Here is a 16296-nt window from a genome sequence, read left to right as displayed (position 1 = left end):
AAGCAAATGGTCAAGCTGACACCAGAATTAAGGCTTGACCTTTGAGGTCAAGGATTCTCCCAGTATTTTCTGTTACCATAAAATAGTAAAATAGATGTGGTTATCTCACATCCTTGAGTCATTTCTAAGTAGTAAATTAAGCATGCACAGTAGAAATGTGTCCTTAGGGAAATAGGATGGCTCCACCTCCACTTTCTGTTTTTTTTTTTTTAAAGATTTTATTTTTATTTATTTGACACAGAGAGAGAGAGAGAGAGCACAAGCAGGGGGAGCGGCAGGAGAAGCAGGTTCCCCACTGAGGAGGGAGCCCGATGCGGGGCTCAATCCCAGGACCCTGGGATTGTGACCTGAGCCGAAGGCAGTTGCTTAACCAACTGAGCCACCCAGGCGCCCCTCCACCTACACTTTCTGGAAAGAGAGCTTCAGTTGTTGGATAGCTAGGATTTCTGGGCATCATGGTATGATTTCCATACAATGTTCCTCTTAAAGGGCCCAAGACTGCAAAGTGATGTAGGCACAATGAGGATACTCACCCAAACTCTTTGATGCACGTACAGTATGTGTTTAAAGTTTCCTGAATTTCTTAGTGTTTCTGGTATGTAAAGTTCCTCCCCCCAAATAGATTGTTCAGTTCTCTAAACATAAAAGCAAGGTTTGTAATTCCATTCTCTGGAGCACCCAAATACAGCATTTTGCACATAAAACTGCTCTGTGAAGACCAGTTGGTGGATACAGGAACTTAGGGCTTGAGTTCACGTTTTTACCCCACGGTACATTGCTCACAGGTCTTCATTTTACATGAGTTGGGCTCTGGAGAGTTGAGTGACAGTCTGGACTTGGGGATTTTCATTGAAGGGTTAGAGTTCCTGTCGTGCGCTGTACCTGGACTCGGGTTACATGGGACAGAGCCTGGCAGTCCACGGCCGTGTAGCTGTCATGCTACTTAACCTTTCTGGGGCCCGATTTCTTCATTTCCATCAACAAGATGAGCTGAGTAAGGTCTGCTCTGCTGGCCTTTTCCAGGTCTGAAGTGAGGAACCTGGAGATACCAGCATAGTAACTTACAAAGTAGCAATCAACTGAGAGTGAAAATTAAATGAATTAAGTAAAAAATATAAATTAAAACACACAAAACAAAATAACTTCCTTATTAGTGCACAATGCAGAGTATTAGTGTTCCTCTACCTCTATGGATTCTGAGTTTCAAATTAGAGGCAATACTTCTTTACTTCATGGTGGGTATCCAAGAAGACTTATTTTATTTAACAAGCACTTTAAGAGTGATTTCTATGTATCAGGCATAGCCGAAGTGTTTTACAGTAATGAGCTCACTTAATCCTGATGGCAAGACTACGAGGTAGATGTCATTCTTGTTCCAGTTTTATAAATGGGGAAACTGAGACACAGGGCAGTGAAGCAACTTGCCCAAGATCAACTGTTAAGTAGTGGGTCTGGGATTCAAATTCAGACAGTCTATCAAGAATCCTTACTTTTAACCCCCTGAGGATGCTGAGGATGGCTGGCTAAGAAGATAAAGAGGAGGTGTTCCCTGTTCCAGTTGAAACCTCATTCAATGTGAATGTCATGATTTTCTTATTTTTAAACACATGGACTTCTTTAGAGTCAAAAAAACAGAAAGGGAATTGGGACTGGATAATTTTCATGGAGGCCTTCAGGAATGAATCCAAGTTTAGGGGAGGGAAGTCTGATATTCGGCTTCTTCTGGGAACATATAAAATATTTTCAGGCTATCCTCATTTTATCAGGCAGATGTGCTCCTGAGATATTTGAATATTTCTGCATGCCACAAATATTTATAAGGTCATCCAATGCTTGTATAAAAATACAAGCAAAATCATCCAGAAATGTTTATGTTCCACCAAACGAATTCAGTGTGTGAAACAGAAATTCTACCCATGCCCCATATGCTTTATCCTTTTATAGTCCTATCTGGACAATTTTAAACAGTGAAGTCTGAGGTATACACTCTGGGTGTTTACAAAACTCTTCCTGAGTTGGGTTAGCAAGACCATCTTCCCTGCACAATTGAAACAATGTAGCAATAAGCCCTTAATTTTGTATCAAGTTTCTGTTGGTCTGGGGAAAGACATGGTTCTATATATTTTTTTAAATCAACTTTTGGAGATATAATTAACATATGATATGATGCACTCATTTAAAATGTATGAAGACAGAATTTTAATTATGAGGTTTCTTTTTTTCCCCTAGGTCCATATCCAGAATGGAGACTTGGAAGGCGTTTTGGGAGTTCATCATTCTTGCAGCTAGTTTTGGCTTCATCAAGTCACAGAGAATTGGTAATGCATCGGATTCTCTAAGCCAAAAATGATGACCTTGCCAGGGACCTATGGTAGTGACAATCTTAAAAGAAAATAGTACAGAAGCTTCGTAATTAATGGAAGGGAAATGCTTCTTTTCAGGAGAGCTTAGAATCTAGAAGCTTTTAGTGAACAGCGGGCACTTGAGTTTTTTCAAAGCTTAACCTCAAATGACAAAAATAAATAAATGAATAAATAAAATAGCTATTAAAAAATGCTATACTTCTGAATGTATTACCAGGCTCTCCAATGCTTTTGTAAACATCGGCCTACTCTCTTGACTCCGCATTTTGCTTTGTCTCCTTTAGCAGAGCTGTTCTGTGAGGTAATTGTCATCGTGAGATGCATAGCTTCGCTAAACGCCAGTGACAGCTCTGGAATTTTTTTTGCAGTCATTTTAACAGATTGTTGTGACTTTTCATGCTGAAAGTCTCATGAAGAGAAGATTGTTTGAGTAGCCCGAAGCCCCACTGAGACAATATTGAGGTTTAAATATTTATATATAATTACATACACTGTTATTTGTTGGAGAAAAAAAAAAACCCATGAAGCTTTCTAAATTTTCCCTCCAGCTCTGACTCCCCGCTCTTGTGAACGGAAGCTGTGACAGTCAGTCTTTTCATGTTTCGAACACCTTCTAAAATGACAAAGGGCTGGTGGAGGGGTTAAGAAAAGTAACAATGTATGAAAAGGTAATACATCTCTCGAGGTGCACATCATGGAACCCATACTTATTTGCCTGGAAAACTGTTCCACAGCTGTGAGTTTTCTCCTGTTCGGAAAGATCATGGAAACACTCTCAAGTCTGTGTTTGATTTCTTCTGAAAGAGATGTTAAGGGGACAAACCAGTCAGCCATCCCTGGAGCACTCACTGAATTCTTTCCTCTCAACAGGATTGCATTCTGGAGCACCAAAGGGAAGTAAAGCTTAAAGGGCCATGAGCTCATTTATTATCTGCCTTTTCAATAATCATTCCACTCGGCTTTATGATCAAGATTAGGCAAACTCCTGAGAAGTGGGACTCTGGAACCTAGAAGTGATTCAATGTCCCTAGAGCACACTACCCTTCGTCAGCCCTTCTCTGCCTAAACTCTTACAAGGTCTTTGCCTTCCTATAATATGGATTTTTAATTTAATCTTCATTATGGCAGTCCAGAGTATGAACTGGATGTCAGGAGACCTGGTTTCTAATACTGGCTGTTCGAACTGATTTACGTGAGTTACTTTGCTTTCTAGGTCTTATTTCCTTTATCTGCAAGATGGGTAAATTTGGTTTACATTCTTCTATACTTGCATTTTTCAATACAGTGGCCACTAGTCGCATGTGACTATTTAAATTAAATTAAAATTCAGTAAAATTTTAAATTTATTTTCTCATTTGTGCTAGCTACATTCCAAGTGCTCAATCACCACATGTACCTCGTGGCTACGGTATTGTATTACATTATCTCATAGGATTCTTTCTAGCTCTAAAATGTTCTGATTCCCTTATTTGGTTTCATTAATGTTCAATATTTCCATTCTTGTGATATCTTCTCCCTTTGTCCCTCCCTCTCCCCTTCTCTCATTCCCAAGTATTTCCTTCCTTAAATATTTTTTTGGGTGACTACTCTATGCTAGACACCTGAGTGATGGACAAACAAATGAAAGATACAGTGTCTGTTTGCATGGAGCCCACTGTCTAGTTGGGGAGATCGCCATTAGTTGAATAAGCACATTGATGAATGTTACATTACAAACCAAGATAAAAGAACATGATTCTATGGGAATTTATTAGAAAAAAAGAAAAGAGAGAGAAAGGGAAAGAAATTCAGTGGTTGGACTAGCATGTAGGGGCCACATGGAGCTTGGACCACGGAGAGCAAAATGGAGCGGGGAGAGTGAGTGTGGGGCCAGCCCCAGCCAGTATTTTAACTCTCCTAGCACAAGACCAAATGCAAAATGTATTTAACCAGCGTGGGATAATCATCCCCTGGTTGTTGAGCCACTTGAAACTAACATCCTCTTCAGCTGGTTTCTGCTTTTGTTTCTCCTCTCTCTCATCACTGATTCATGGGTTCTCCTACCATCAGCACGGACAATCACATTGCGACGTGTGGGGGAAATGTCATGATGGTTACTGACAAACAGAGAGATCATAATCACCTCTTCCCTTTTTTTTGGTCCGCATGAGCACAGTGTTTAATTCGTGTATTTACTTCTTGTCACAGAAATGCAATGTTTGAGTTGGAAGAGACCAGGTCATCTGGTCAAGCCCTTATAGTAGAGAGATGCAATCTGAGACGCAGAAAGATGAACTATTGGCTCAAGTCCTGCAGTCAGCTGGCTTCTGATCCCTTCCATGCTGGAGACCAGGGTGGGCCCAGCTGGAGCACCACTCGCTCTGGCCACTGTTGGGGTTGTGTTTCCGGGGTTGGAATTGGGTTTGGAGGTAGTTGTACAGTGCAGGCTTGAGTTCAGGGAGCCAAAGGAGCCAAATGGGAGCCATGCTTATGGTAATGCCACGAGATAAAACTAAAAGGGGCTGGTGGTAGCTAGGGAGTGCCAGAGGTCAAAGCCGGAAAGCAGATGTCTTAGGTCAGGTTCTCTAGAGGCAGAGCCTGGGACAGGGATTTGGTGAATGTGTTATTGTGAGGGAGTACTCTTTAGGACAGACCTGTAAGGGAATAAGAGAAGTGAGACAGGCTGGGGGTGAAGAAGCCAAGCAAGGATGTAGCCTCAGATAACATCCAGCCTTGGCCTGAGCCATGGAAGATGCTGGAACATAAATGGCACCATGAGCTGTTTCAGTAAGGCAAGGGGGCCAGGTGCTTGTAAGCCCATATGATTGACCATTGGCCACCCAGGTGGTATAACTTTCCAGGTTTCTCCAGATGTGGCTGCTCTGCTCCCTTCAGCACGGACAGGTCTCTAGACCAAGTGTCAGAGGGGAGCAGTTCACTGTAGCCCTGGAAGCAGGTGTGCCGGGCAGCAAAGATCTAGGCGGGGCACCAACAGCATCCTCTCCTGGTTGAAAATATTTTCTTTTATTAAGTTTAAGGGATGGGTGGAGGGCCGTGGTCAGGGATCTCACTGAAGGGGTCAGATGTCTGTTAGAATGAAACAGAGAGTGGCAGGTGAACAAGGGTAGATGGTGGCCATGAGGAAGCAAAGGAAGATGCATATTAGCTATTGTCAAAGAGCTGTGCAGGCCGATCTGCACGCTGTGAAGGCAACGAATGGGGAGAGATAGCGTCACCGCCAGAAGCTGTCAATTTTGTGCTGTTTTATCTTGAATTGACTCTCTTCCCCAGTCTGCAGGGAAGCGTCTGTGGGAGATGTCGTGTTTCTAGTGGACGCCAACATCAACCCCCAACATACCCGCAGCATGCGGAGCTTCTTGCACATCATGGTAAACAGCTTCAATGTCAGCAAAGAGACCATCCGCGTGGGGCTGGCTCAGTACGGCGACATGCCCCATTCCGAATTCCTACTTTCCACCTACCCCCGCAAAGGCGATGTGTTGAAACACATTCAAAGCTTTCAATTTCGGCCTGGGGGCCACAGATTGGGCCTGGCCCTGCAGTTCCTTCTAGATCAGCACTTCCAGGCAGCAGCAGGGAGTCGGGCAAGCCAGGGCGTGCCTCAGACGGCCCTGGTGATCAGCAGCAGCCCAGCTGAGGACGGTGTGCAGGAAGCCGCCGAGGCCCTGAGGAGGGCGGGCGTCTGGCTTTATACCGTTGGTGTCAAAGATGCGGTTTTGGCCGAGCTCAAGGAGATTGCGAGCAGTCCTGAGGAGAAGTTCGCCTCTTTTGTTCCCAACTTCTCTGATCTGGGCAGTCATGCTCAGAAGCTGCGGCGACAGCTCTGTGACACTTTGGCAAAGGCAGTTCAGCCTGTTGACAACGTCTTTCCAGGTACAGAAGACTTGCCCCTTCTTGTTTCTGATCTAGAAGTCACGGAGCTCAAAGCTTTATCTCTTCTTCATCTCTCCCACTGTCCTTCTTATTTTCCATATGTATGCATGTTGAATTTTAATATTACAATCTCACTAAACTATCTGTACTCTATGCTCCTCTCCAATCATTGACCAGAGACTTACCATCTTTTTAAATAAATATCATGGGCCATATGCTGGTTCTATATGCAGATGTAGTGGAAGTCCATTTTTGGAGGAAGAATATTTGTTCCTAGAATGATATTCTTCCTAGATTGAACTTATCCATGTTGCCTGGATGGGGGGTCGAGGAGGGGAGAGGGGCAATAGATCTTCCAGGAAGCTTGCTTATTGCTTATTTTATTGCCAGTGTGTTGGTATAAAGTATTGGTTATGAGCATGAATTTAGGGGAAAGTACGGTCTGGGTTCAAGTCCCACTTCTCCACTTTTTAACTGTGTCAGTTTGAACAAGTTACTTTATCTCTCTGAATCTAAGTTTTCTTCCTAGGATGGTAGTACCTGCCTCAGAGAGTTGTTGAAATCATTAAATAAAATTATGCAAGTCAGGTGCTTATCGCAGTGCTCAGCCCATCAGAGGTGATAGCATTATGATCATTACCTGTGATGATCTAACTCATTAGCTTTGTACTTCTGTCAGTGGTGATGGGGCAGAGACTTGCCGAAATCCTTTATGAGTTAATTACTTAATTCTATGAGAAAGCAAAGACCTTTAAGCAGAGGAAGAGAAGCTTGCTAGTGGTTTTCATCAAAATGCATAAGAGGATAGAGCCTTCGTTACTTATTCATTATTGTGGCATTTCTACAGAAGGTAGGTAAATTGGAAGAAGTGCTAAAACTTTTCACCCATTTGATGCTGCAAGTCTATGGTGGCAGTATTGCATTTGTACAACCAAATTATATACCTTGCTTTTGTGTATCACTTCAGGGTTTACAGAAAGGTTTTATATACTTAGTAATACTAACTACCATTTGCTTGGTACTATATAGTTTGCCAAACTTGTTTACATTGCCCAACTGACTGATAGATACATACATAAGGCGATTCTTTGTTAGACCCATAGGGATGTGTATGGTACATAAGGCAATTAGTATTTACTTTTACATAGATATGTAAGGCAATTGGTGTTATTATTATTTGCATTTTTCAAGTGAGGAAACTGAGGCCAAAGCTAACATAACTGGATGGCAGAGCTAGGATTTGATTCCAGGATCTTAAGACCAGATGCATTCCAATAGGACAAGTGTCATGGATTGTGTTCCCCAGAAGCAGAGCTTGAGGCAAGGATTTGGATTTACATTATTTATTATGGAAGAGCTCCCAAAGGGTTGGTAAGGATGTGGGGGGTGCAGGACAGAGAGTAGAGAAAAGAAAGGAAAAATGTGATCTCAGGCAAAAGTTCCAGAGGGTAGTTTTAGCTTGATCCTACAGGAGAGCTCAGGAATATAAATTATGCTTCAGCTAGGCTTTCATATATTGTAGGCAAAGCAGCTCCAGTAGCTGAAGGGAAGTCCTCCAACGTACAGTGTATAGAAATGGTAACAAAGAATTCAAAAGGACTTGGGCAGAGCGCAAATAATGTCTGCTATAGTAGATTATCTTATTTTATCCTCCAAACAACTCTGTGAGAGTGTGAGGGCTGGTATAAAAGTTTCACTGCTGCAGAGAAGAAAGCCAAGTCTCAGAAAGGTGTGTGATACATAGGTCACAGGGCTCCTAAGTGGTCGAGCCACAATGATGTGTATAATGGAATGCAGGACGTATTCCAGTTTTCTGACCTGTTGGTACCAGTACTCTTGTAGAGATGAAGTTTATTACCACTGGAAAGAGGACAACTCCTTTCTCAGCATGCTACTACATTTATAGAAGGGGTTTTCTTCTTCATGAGATTCAAGGGATTGTCCAAGTGTGTTCCAAGATTAGACGTATCAGTAGAACAAGACAGAAGCCTCAGGAGATGATGGAGTTGAGGGACGGAAAAGCACAAAAAATGTTGTCACTTCTCTGAGCACTGTCATTTAGGGTATCTGAGGACCACAGAGTCTAGTCTGACTGGCCCTGCTCTCCTTTCTGTACACCATTCAGCCCCATTGGTTCTAAGCATTTTGAGTGAAGACTCACAGACTCCATGACTTTTGTCCTCTTTCTTGCAGCTTGCAGAGAGGCAGTCTTAGCAGACATTGTCTTCCTAGTAGACAGCTCAACCAGCATTGGACCCCAAAACTTCCAAAAAGTGAAGAACTTCCTTTACTCTGTCATCTTGGGGCTTGACATCAGCAGTGACCAGGTCCGAGTGGGACTTGCTCAGTATAATGACAACATCTACCCAGCCTTTCAGCTGAACCAGCACCCTCTGAAGAGTGTGGTCCTGGAGAAGATCCAGAATCTTCCCTACCGTACAGGAGACACAAACACAGGGAGGGCCCTGGAGTTTATCAGGATGCACTACTTGACTGAGGCAGCTGGCAGCCGGGCCAAGGACAGGGTTCCTCAGATAGTTATCCTGGTGACAGATGGGGAGTCAAATGATGAAGTTCAGGAGGCAGCTAACAAGTTAAAAGAAGATGGAGTGGTTGTTTATGTGGTAGGGGTCAATGTCCAAGATGTCCAGGAATTGCAAAAAATAGCTAGTGAGCCATTTGAGAAGTATCTCTTCAACATCGAAAACTTCAACACCCTTCAGGATTTCTCAGGACGCATTCTTCAGACTCTGTGCTCAGCAGTGGAGGGTAAGATAAAAGGTAAGAAGCTGCATCAAAACCCAACATTCCAACCAGGACACCTAATTACGGTATGAGCCGGGATGCACTGAGTATAGTGGAAGGGCAGGAGAAGGAGCTGGCTGCCATCTCTGGAGAACCTGGGGGGACTTCCTAGGTGAAGGAACATTGGAGCTGGGGGTTGAAGAATGAATGCAATTCTCATGGGTAGAAAAGGACATCCTGCCATGTTGTTCAGAGGAAGTCCAGAAGACCTATGTTCTTGTCCTGCCTGTGCCACTTTCTAGTTAGGTGAGAGTGGACAAGCAGCTTTACTTCTTCATTTCAATGTTCTCATCTGTACAGTGAAGATAATAACACTTGCCTAGTAGGATGGCTTATGGGGATTAAATCAAATAATTGTATAAAAATTGCTAGCACAAAATAACTGCTCCATATATGTCCATTTCCCTTGCCTCTTCCATTGGTGGAAGAAGAATAGGTGAGAGGTGCTTTAGTCTAATAAAGCAGACAACAAAGACAGCAGGGTGGAAGAGGGAGAGAGTCTTGTGATTGGTTCACACAGAGGAGGTGGGAAGAATAATATGCACATTGTTACATAATTATAGTACCTCTCCCTCTTATATTCCCTGCATCCTTGTATTCAGTTTTCATGAGATCTTGATTTGATTTACTTTCTCCTGTATGTCTTTTCCTTCTTCCTCCTCTCTTCAATTCCAGAATTCACCCAAGCTTATGCAGATGTGGTCTTTCTTGCCGACACCTCACAGGGCACATCACATGCCAGTTTCCAGTGGATGCAGAATTTCATCACCAGAGTGATTGACCTGCTGGATGTTGGCAGGGACAAGTACCAGATTGGGCTGGCTCAGTATGGTGGTCAAGGCCACACCGAATTTTTGCTCAATACCTACCAGACCCGGGATGAGATGATTGCCCATGTCCGTGACCACTTTTTGCTCCAGGGTGGCTCCAGGAGGACGGGCAAAGCTCTGCGATATCTTCATCAGACTTTCTTCCAGGAGGCAGCAGGAAGCCGGTTTCTCCAGGGTGTTCCGCAATATGCAGTGGTCATGACCTCAGGCAAATCTGAGGATGAGGTCTGGGATGCCGCACAGACATTGAGGGAAAAAGGCGTGAAAGTCATGTCTGTGGGTGTACAGGACTTTGACAGGAGAGAACTGGAGGGGATGGCAACCCCACCCCTTGTATATGAGATGCAAGGACAAGATGGAGTCAGACAGTTGATGCAGGATGTGGGTGTGGTGATCCAGGGGACCGGGCAGCTCGGGTTCGGGACTGCGTCTGAGAAGGAGCCTGTAGTAGGTAAGGTTTGGTCCCTACATGTGTGAGCCGCTGGAAGGTCTCAGAAACTCTGGGGGAAAGAGCAGAGAAGGGGGGCATTCTGGATTCCTCAGTACTGCGATACCAGCACCAGTGCAGGGGGAAGAGGAGGAGGCATGGGGCTTCCTTGGGCATACACCCTATATCGGTTAACTGTGGTCACAGTGAGGCTGCATAAGAAGCCATCCAAAAAGTCAGTGGCTGAGAAGAATCATTTATTTTCGCTGATCTGCTGGGGATCAGCTGATCTTTGTTGGGCTCAACTGAATGGCTTTCCTGATCTTGCCTGAGCTTGTTCACAGATTTGAGATTTGGCTGAGGGTTGGTTGATCTACATTTGGTTCTGCTCCATAGCTCTCATCTTCCTCCTGGGATTATTAGGCTAGTCTGGACATATTATTCCCATGGTAACTGCAGAGGTGCAAGAGAGAAAACCTAATTACATAAGCACTTTTAAGACCTCTGCTTCATCATCTGCTAACATCCCATTGGTCAAGCAAGTCATATAGTCATGTCATCGTAAGAAAGTATGTTTCCCCCACAGAAGTGAGATATAGGGAGTTAATATCTCTGAACAATAATTCGAGTTACCATATGCCTTTTCTAGGAGAAGGAGCATTCAGGCTTCTCCCCAGAGAAGCTGGTGTTCAAAATGCTCAAGGGAGGTGCTATTAACATTTTGAGTGAGACATTCATAGTGTAGGATTGTGCTGTGCATTGTCAGAGGTCTAACATTCCTGGTCCCTGCCAGTAGCATCTCCAATGACAATTCAAACCGCTGCCATATATTTCAAAATGTCCCCTGGGGATGAGAACCATTGAACCTCATCTCCTGCTAAGTCCCTTTATACATTCTAACCATTAGCCAAGCTGAACTGCTCACCATTTGCTATATATGTGTCATACTTTCCCTGCCCTTCCCAAGGGCACTGTCTCTGCCCTTGAATACACTGTACCACCAGCCTGGAATGCCCACAGACAAAACTTTATCCTTCAGTTGTTAAGTTATCCTCTTGGCAGAGCTTCTGGTTGATCCTCACAACAGAAGTGATAAATCCCTCCTTTCTCTGAACTATCATAACTCTGCCCAGACCTCTCAACATGTAAAGCTTGAAAGTCCTTGGAATTTTATAGTCAGAAGAGACAAACACATGTGAGACAAGATGAGGAAAGTCCAAGCAGGGATAATAAAAAACTAAGAAGCCCCTTACAGACATTACATTAAGTAGAAGTAGAATAGAAGGGGAGGGGAGGTAATGGAGAATCTGACCTGGGAGGAATTGTGTTGGTCCCTCAATAATGGGTATGGTCTTAATATACAGGGAGAAGAAAAGAGCCTACTCTTGGTAAGGGGAAGAGCATCAGTGAGGGTGTGGAAGTGGGAATGGGCTGGATAAATGTGGAAGAAAGTGAAAAAAATGGAGCCGATTGGAGGAGGGGGGAGGGTTTGGAGGTAGTGAGAGATGAGATTGATGAGGTAGAATGGACCCCAAGGGTCTCAAAGTCCCTGGGAGGTAACTATAGGCTTTTAAGCAGGAAAAATGACATGACCAAAATGGTCTTTAAGGAAGGCTTCAGGGGGCAGGCTGAATTCCACATGACACCTCAGACTCAGAAAGACTGTAAGGCTGAGCTGTCATCTATCCACATATGGAGGAGCCACCTGGGTCTAGACCAATGGTGGCTCTGATGATGAGGAAAGGGAATGAATCTTGAAGACAACTTGAAAGGAGAATATAGTTGACCCTTGAACAACTCAGGGGTTAGGGGCCCTTACCCTGCCCCCACAGCTGAAAATCTCCATGTAAATTTTGACTTCCCCAAAACTTAACTACTAATAGCCTACCGTTGACCAGATGCTTACAGATAACCGAAAGAGTGGATTAACACATTTTTATGTGTTATATGTATCATATACTGTATTCTTTAATAAAGTAAGCCAGAGAAGAGAAAATGTTATTAAGAAAATCATAAGGATGAGAAAATAAATTTATAGTACTGTACATATATTTATTGAACAAATCTGCATATAGGCAGGCTGAGCCACGGCTGCACAGGGTAGGCTTGGCATGGGAATGGCGATGTTCTACAGCCTGGTGGTTTCTAGTTGGTAGAGGCAGCTGCCAGGTGGGCCCGTGGCCGGTGGCAGCAGCCTTGAGGTGTAGTACACCTGCCCCATCTGCCTGGAGGTGTAGCTCTAGCCTGTGGCCATGGGCAGCTGTGGCCCTCCATGAGTGCACTGGCCTCCAGAAGGTGGAGGGACAGGGGCACCACCATGGAAAGGGGTCTGTCTGAGACCCTGGTGAGTGAAGAACCAAGTGGGAGGGTGCGGGTATACCAGGGGCTCAGGGCTTCCTGCACAGTGTCATCCCTGCCCTCTGCACATGTTCCTCTGCTTCAGCCCAGCCTCCTGCCCCAGCCCTGGCACTTTACCTGACCACCCCATGGACACACAGGGCAATCTGCAGCCCTGTCTAGTCCCAGGGCCCTGGGGGCTGCTGATGGCCTCCGAGGGCCGGCCTCGTACTCAGAGGCTAGTAGGCACCTTTGATTGTATCTGTAGAGACTTGGGTGGGCAGTTGTAAATAAATGCCTTGTGGCTTTTGGTGCCAACTCTTAAAAAGAAAGCCCACACGTGTAAGAGGACCAGCACAGGGCAAACCCATGTTGATCAAGGGTCAACTGTAATAACACTTGGTACCAACAGGTGAAGGAAGGGAGAAGTCAAAGATGCTTGGAGTTTCTCTAGAAAGTGTTTCAGACTTGGCAAAATCAGGGGCAACACTCTTTTTAAATCTAGGATTGTTTTTGGTTCTTTATAAAAAAGGGAAATTACAGGACCTCGAGAGGCCAAAGATAAGTCAGAAGGTGATTCTGTTGCCTCTCTAAACTTTGTTTAACAGGACTCCGCTGTCTATACCTTGGCTTCAGCCTTCTGCATGTGTGATTTTGGCTCTGTGCTAGGGAGATTTCTGTTTTCATATGTCAAAACAGATTTGGACCTTTTTGGTATGTGGACACAGTGGGTTTCCCTGCATTAGGCACTGTCTTAAATTTGGAGGAAGGCGTCTCCACTCCTCTTGGAAGGGAGTTTAGGCAGGTACAGCTCCATTCTCCCATTTGAGGCAGGTTCAAGTGAAGGTTCTTTATAGCAGAATGAAAAAGCCAGTTAGCCCAATTTGTGGACAAAGATTTTTCATAGGCACTTGCAATATTTCATGTTGCCTCTGTTGAAGTGACATGAGAGTTATCAGAGAAAGATGCACAAGTTAATAGTCACAATTTCTTATTTGCATCTGTACGGAGAGGAAAAATTATTAAATGAAGGAGGTTTTAGGCCTATAATAGAGAATTTGACTCAGTGTTTCCTGAAACTAGAAAAATGAAGGAAAAAATCTAGTCAAGCCTGGCTCAGATGCTTCTAATGGACTTTGACAAATTGAAAAAATGATCTTAAAGCACTTTCTTGTGGATATGCATATATTTACATATTTTGCAAGTGATGTGAATACTCTTCCCAGTGAAAAATTCTGTGATAAGTACGAAACCTGTGTTCTCTGACCATCATGCCAAATACTGGTCATAAAGGCTTCCACTAAATTCTAAAACTCATTAATATAAGTTAGTATGACATATTTATTAGAGTTTGTAATACTACATATATTATTATAGTATATAAAAATGTAGCATAATACAACATAAAAATATAGCATAGTACCAAATGAGTATTGTCTTTATTACTCTGTTCTCATGCTAAAGCTTGCTTTCTGTTTTTGTTTATAGCATGTCCGACGGCTATCCCAACTGATTTGGTCTTTCTCATTGAGGAATTCAGCTGGGACAGGCAATCAAATTTCCAACAGGTTGTCAGCTTCTTAAAGACCACAGTCAGCTCTCTAAACGTTCGTCCAGATGGTGTGAGAATTGGCTTGGTCTTTTACAGTGAGGAACCACGACTGGAGTTTTCCCTGGATGCATTTCAGAACCCAGCCAAAATCTTAGAGTATTTGGACAAAATAACCTACCGGAGAAGAAGTGGAAGGACCAAGACTGGAGCTGCTTTGGATTTCCTAAGGAACGAGGTTTTCATTGAGGAGAGGGGCAGCCGGTTCAAACACGGTGTGCAGCAGCTGGCTGTGGTCATCACGGAAGGCTTCTCCCAAGACCAGTTGTCCAAGCCAGCTTCCCTCCTCCGCAGGGCAGGGGTTACCATCTACGCGGTGGGCACCCACCTTGCCTCAGAGAGTAAGGACCTGGAGAATATAGCATCATATCCTCCTTGGAAGCATGTCATCTCGCTGGAATCCTTTCTGCAACTCTCTGTTGTGGGAAACAAGATTAAGAACCAACTCTGCCCTGAGACCGTGGACAAAGGTGTTTCCATTTCTGGGATGGGCCAGGCTCCACAAGAAGGTAGGAGATCTTTTCCAAATTTCATCTTTTTTTTTTTTTTTAAATCTTTACTCTGCTTGTTCCATATACCTGCCTCCTCTACTCCTTATCCTAGGAAAGATTTTGGAGTCAGTTTATTAAAAAACAAGAACACAAAACTTATAAAATCATTATTTTGTTTTGATTCCGAACAGTGCAAAAGAATATGAAGTAAAAAGTGAACATTCCTCCCTCTTCCTATCTTAGCCTTCATCCCTTTTATTAGTTTTTAAAATTTTTTGAGATTTTTTATCTTTAAAAGGATTTATTCATTTAACAGAGAGAGAGAGCACAAGCAGGGGGAGCGGCAGGCAGAGGGAGAAGCAGACTCCCCACTGAGCAGGGAGCCCGATGTGGGGCTCGATCCCAGGACCCTGGGATCATGACCTGAGCCAAAGGCAGACACTTAACCCACTGAGCCACCCAGGTGCCCCCTTTTTATCAGTTTGATGAAAATATATGTAATTTATAGTAGAAGCCTTAGGGATCGAGGTATGGATTTACTAAATCTTAAGCTCCTTGAAGTAGAAAATTATTTCTAAAAAGATAAGAACATTCTTGAAATTAAAAAAATTTTAACTTAAAATATAAATGAACATTAATTTGCCAGTCTTTTGTGTAGAGCCAAGGCTTCTTTGAATATGAGCCCTGCTGATTGGAGTTCCATATGTTTTCTTCATCACACATCCAATAGTATAGTTTCTATAATTTCTAGTTTCAGTTTCTTTAAAGTGGGAAGAAAAGCTAGCCACTTTTGAAACAATCTGAGTATAGAATCCTGATTTTTATGGTCTCAAAAATTCAGTGTTTGTAGCACTATCTGGCATACCAACAACTTCCTTTAAAACAATTTGCTTTTATTGGGTCTTTTCTAAGCAGTTAACCTGGTTTTCATAGACATAATAAACCTCTTTTATTCACACTCATATCCTATTGATTTGTACAATATTTGATTTGTTGTGTAATTGTAGTAACAAAACTTCCATAAATAGGCTGAGCACAAACCCATGTTACTCTTGGTAGGCTTATTCTTTGTTGACCTTACAAATAAAACAGTCAGTTATTTTACCAGCAAAAAATGGGTTTATTTGGGAATAGCGGAGAACTGCAATTCAGGATGGGCAAGCTATACCAACAACAGTAGGTGAGTCCAGCAAACAAAGGAGAGGAATATTATTTTATTGAGAAGGAAGAAATTGGGAGGGGTTGTTTCGAATGAAAGTCCATTGGAAAAATGCAAGAGCTCAGAGTGGTGGCAGTTTCTCAGGCTGAGTTGCTGGGGCGGTTGATTTCTTGTAGGAGATGCATTATTCATGTTTTTCGTATTGGGGCTATAATTGATTCTTTCCTGCTGAGGATTCTTCTGTTGGGGCCTGAAATGGACAAGTGGTAGGGCATTGGAGTTCCCCTTTTTGCTCTCTGGTCTCATTTTAGAGATGTTTCCCTTTATTAATTTTCACATCTTCCACTGAGTGAAGCAGAACTGTGTTGTGTTACCCTTGGGGGCTCCCAGGGGGCAGGGCAC

General features: G+C 43.4%; 1 protein-coding gene across 1 annotated transcript in view; it reads left to right on the top strand.

The window, feature by feature from the left end:
- The first annotated feature begins 2242 nt into the window (after positions 1–2242).
- LOC116635239 (collagen alpha-4(VI) chain-like) overlaps positions 2243–16296 on the top strand; it is a 94667-nt gene continuing 80613 nt past the window's right edge. Inside the window, exons 1-5 of the mRNA XM_032409170.1 lie at positions 2243–2318; positions 5634–6236; positions 8430–9017; positions 9717–10322; positions 14124–14753. Of these exons, the coding sequence (XP_032265061.1) occupies positions 2243–2318; positions 5634–6236; positions 8430–9017; positions 9717–10322; positions 14124–14753 (2503 nt within the window). The remainder of the gene's footprint in view (positions 2319–5633; positions 6237–8429; positions 9018–9716; positions 10323–14123; positions 14754–16296) is intronic.

Source organism: Phoca vitulina, unplaced genomic scaffold (genome assembly GCF_004348235.1).
Source record: "Phoca vitulina isolate PV1807 unplaced genomic scaffold, GSC_HSeal_1.0 scaffold10, whole genome shotgun sequence".
NCBI lineage: Eukaryota > Metazoa > Chordata > Mammalia > Carnivora > Phocidae > Phoca > Phoca vitulina.
The sequence above is the reverse complement of the archived record's forward strand: the minus strand, read 5'-3'. Positions and strand labels throughout refer to the sequence as shown.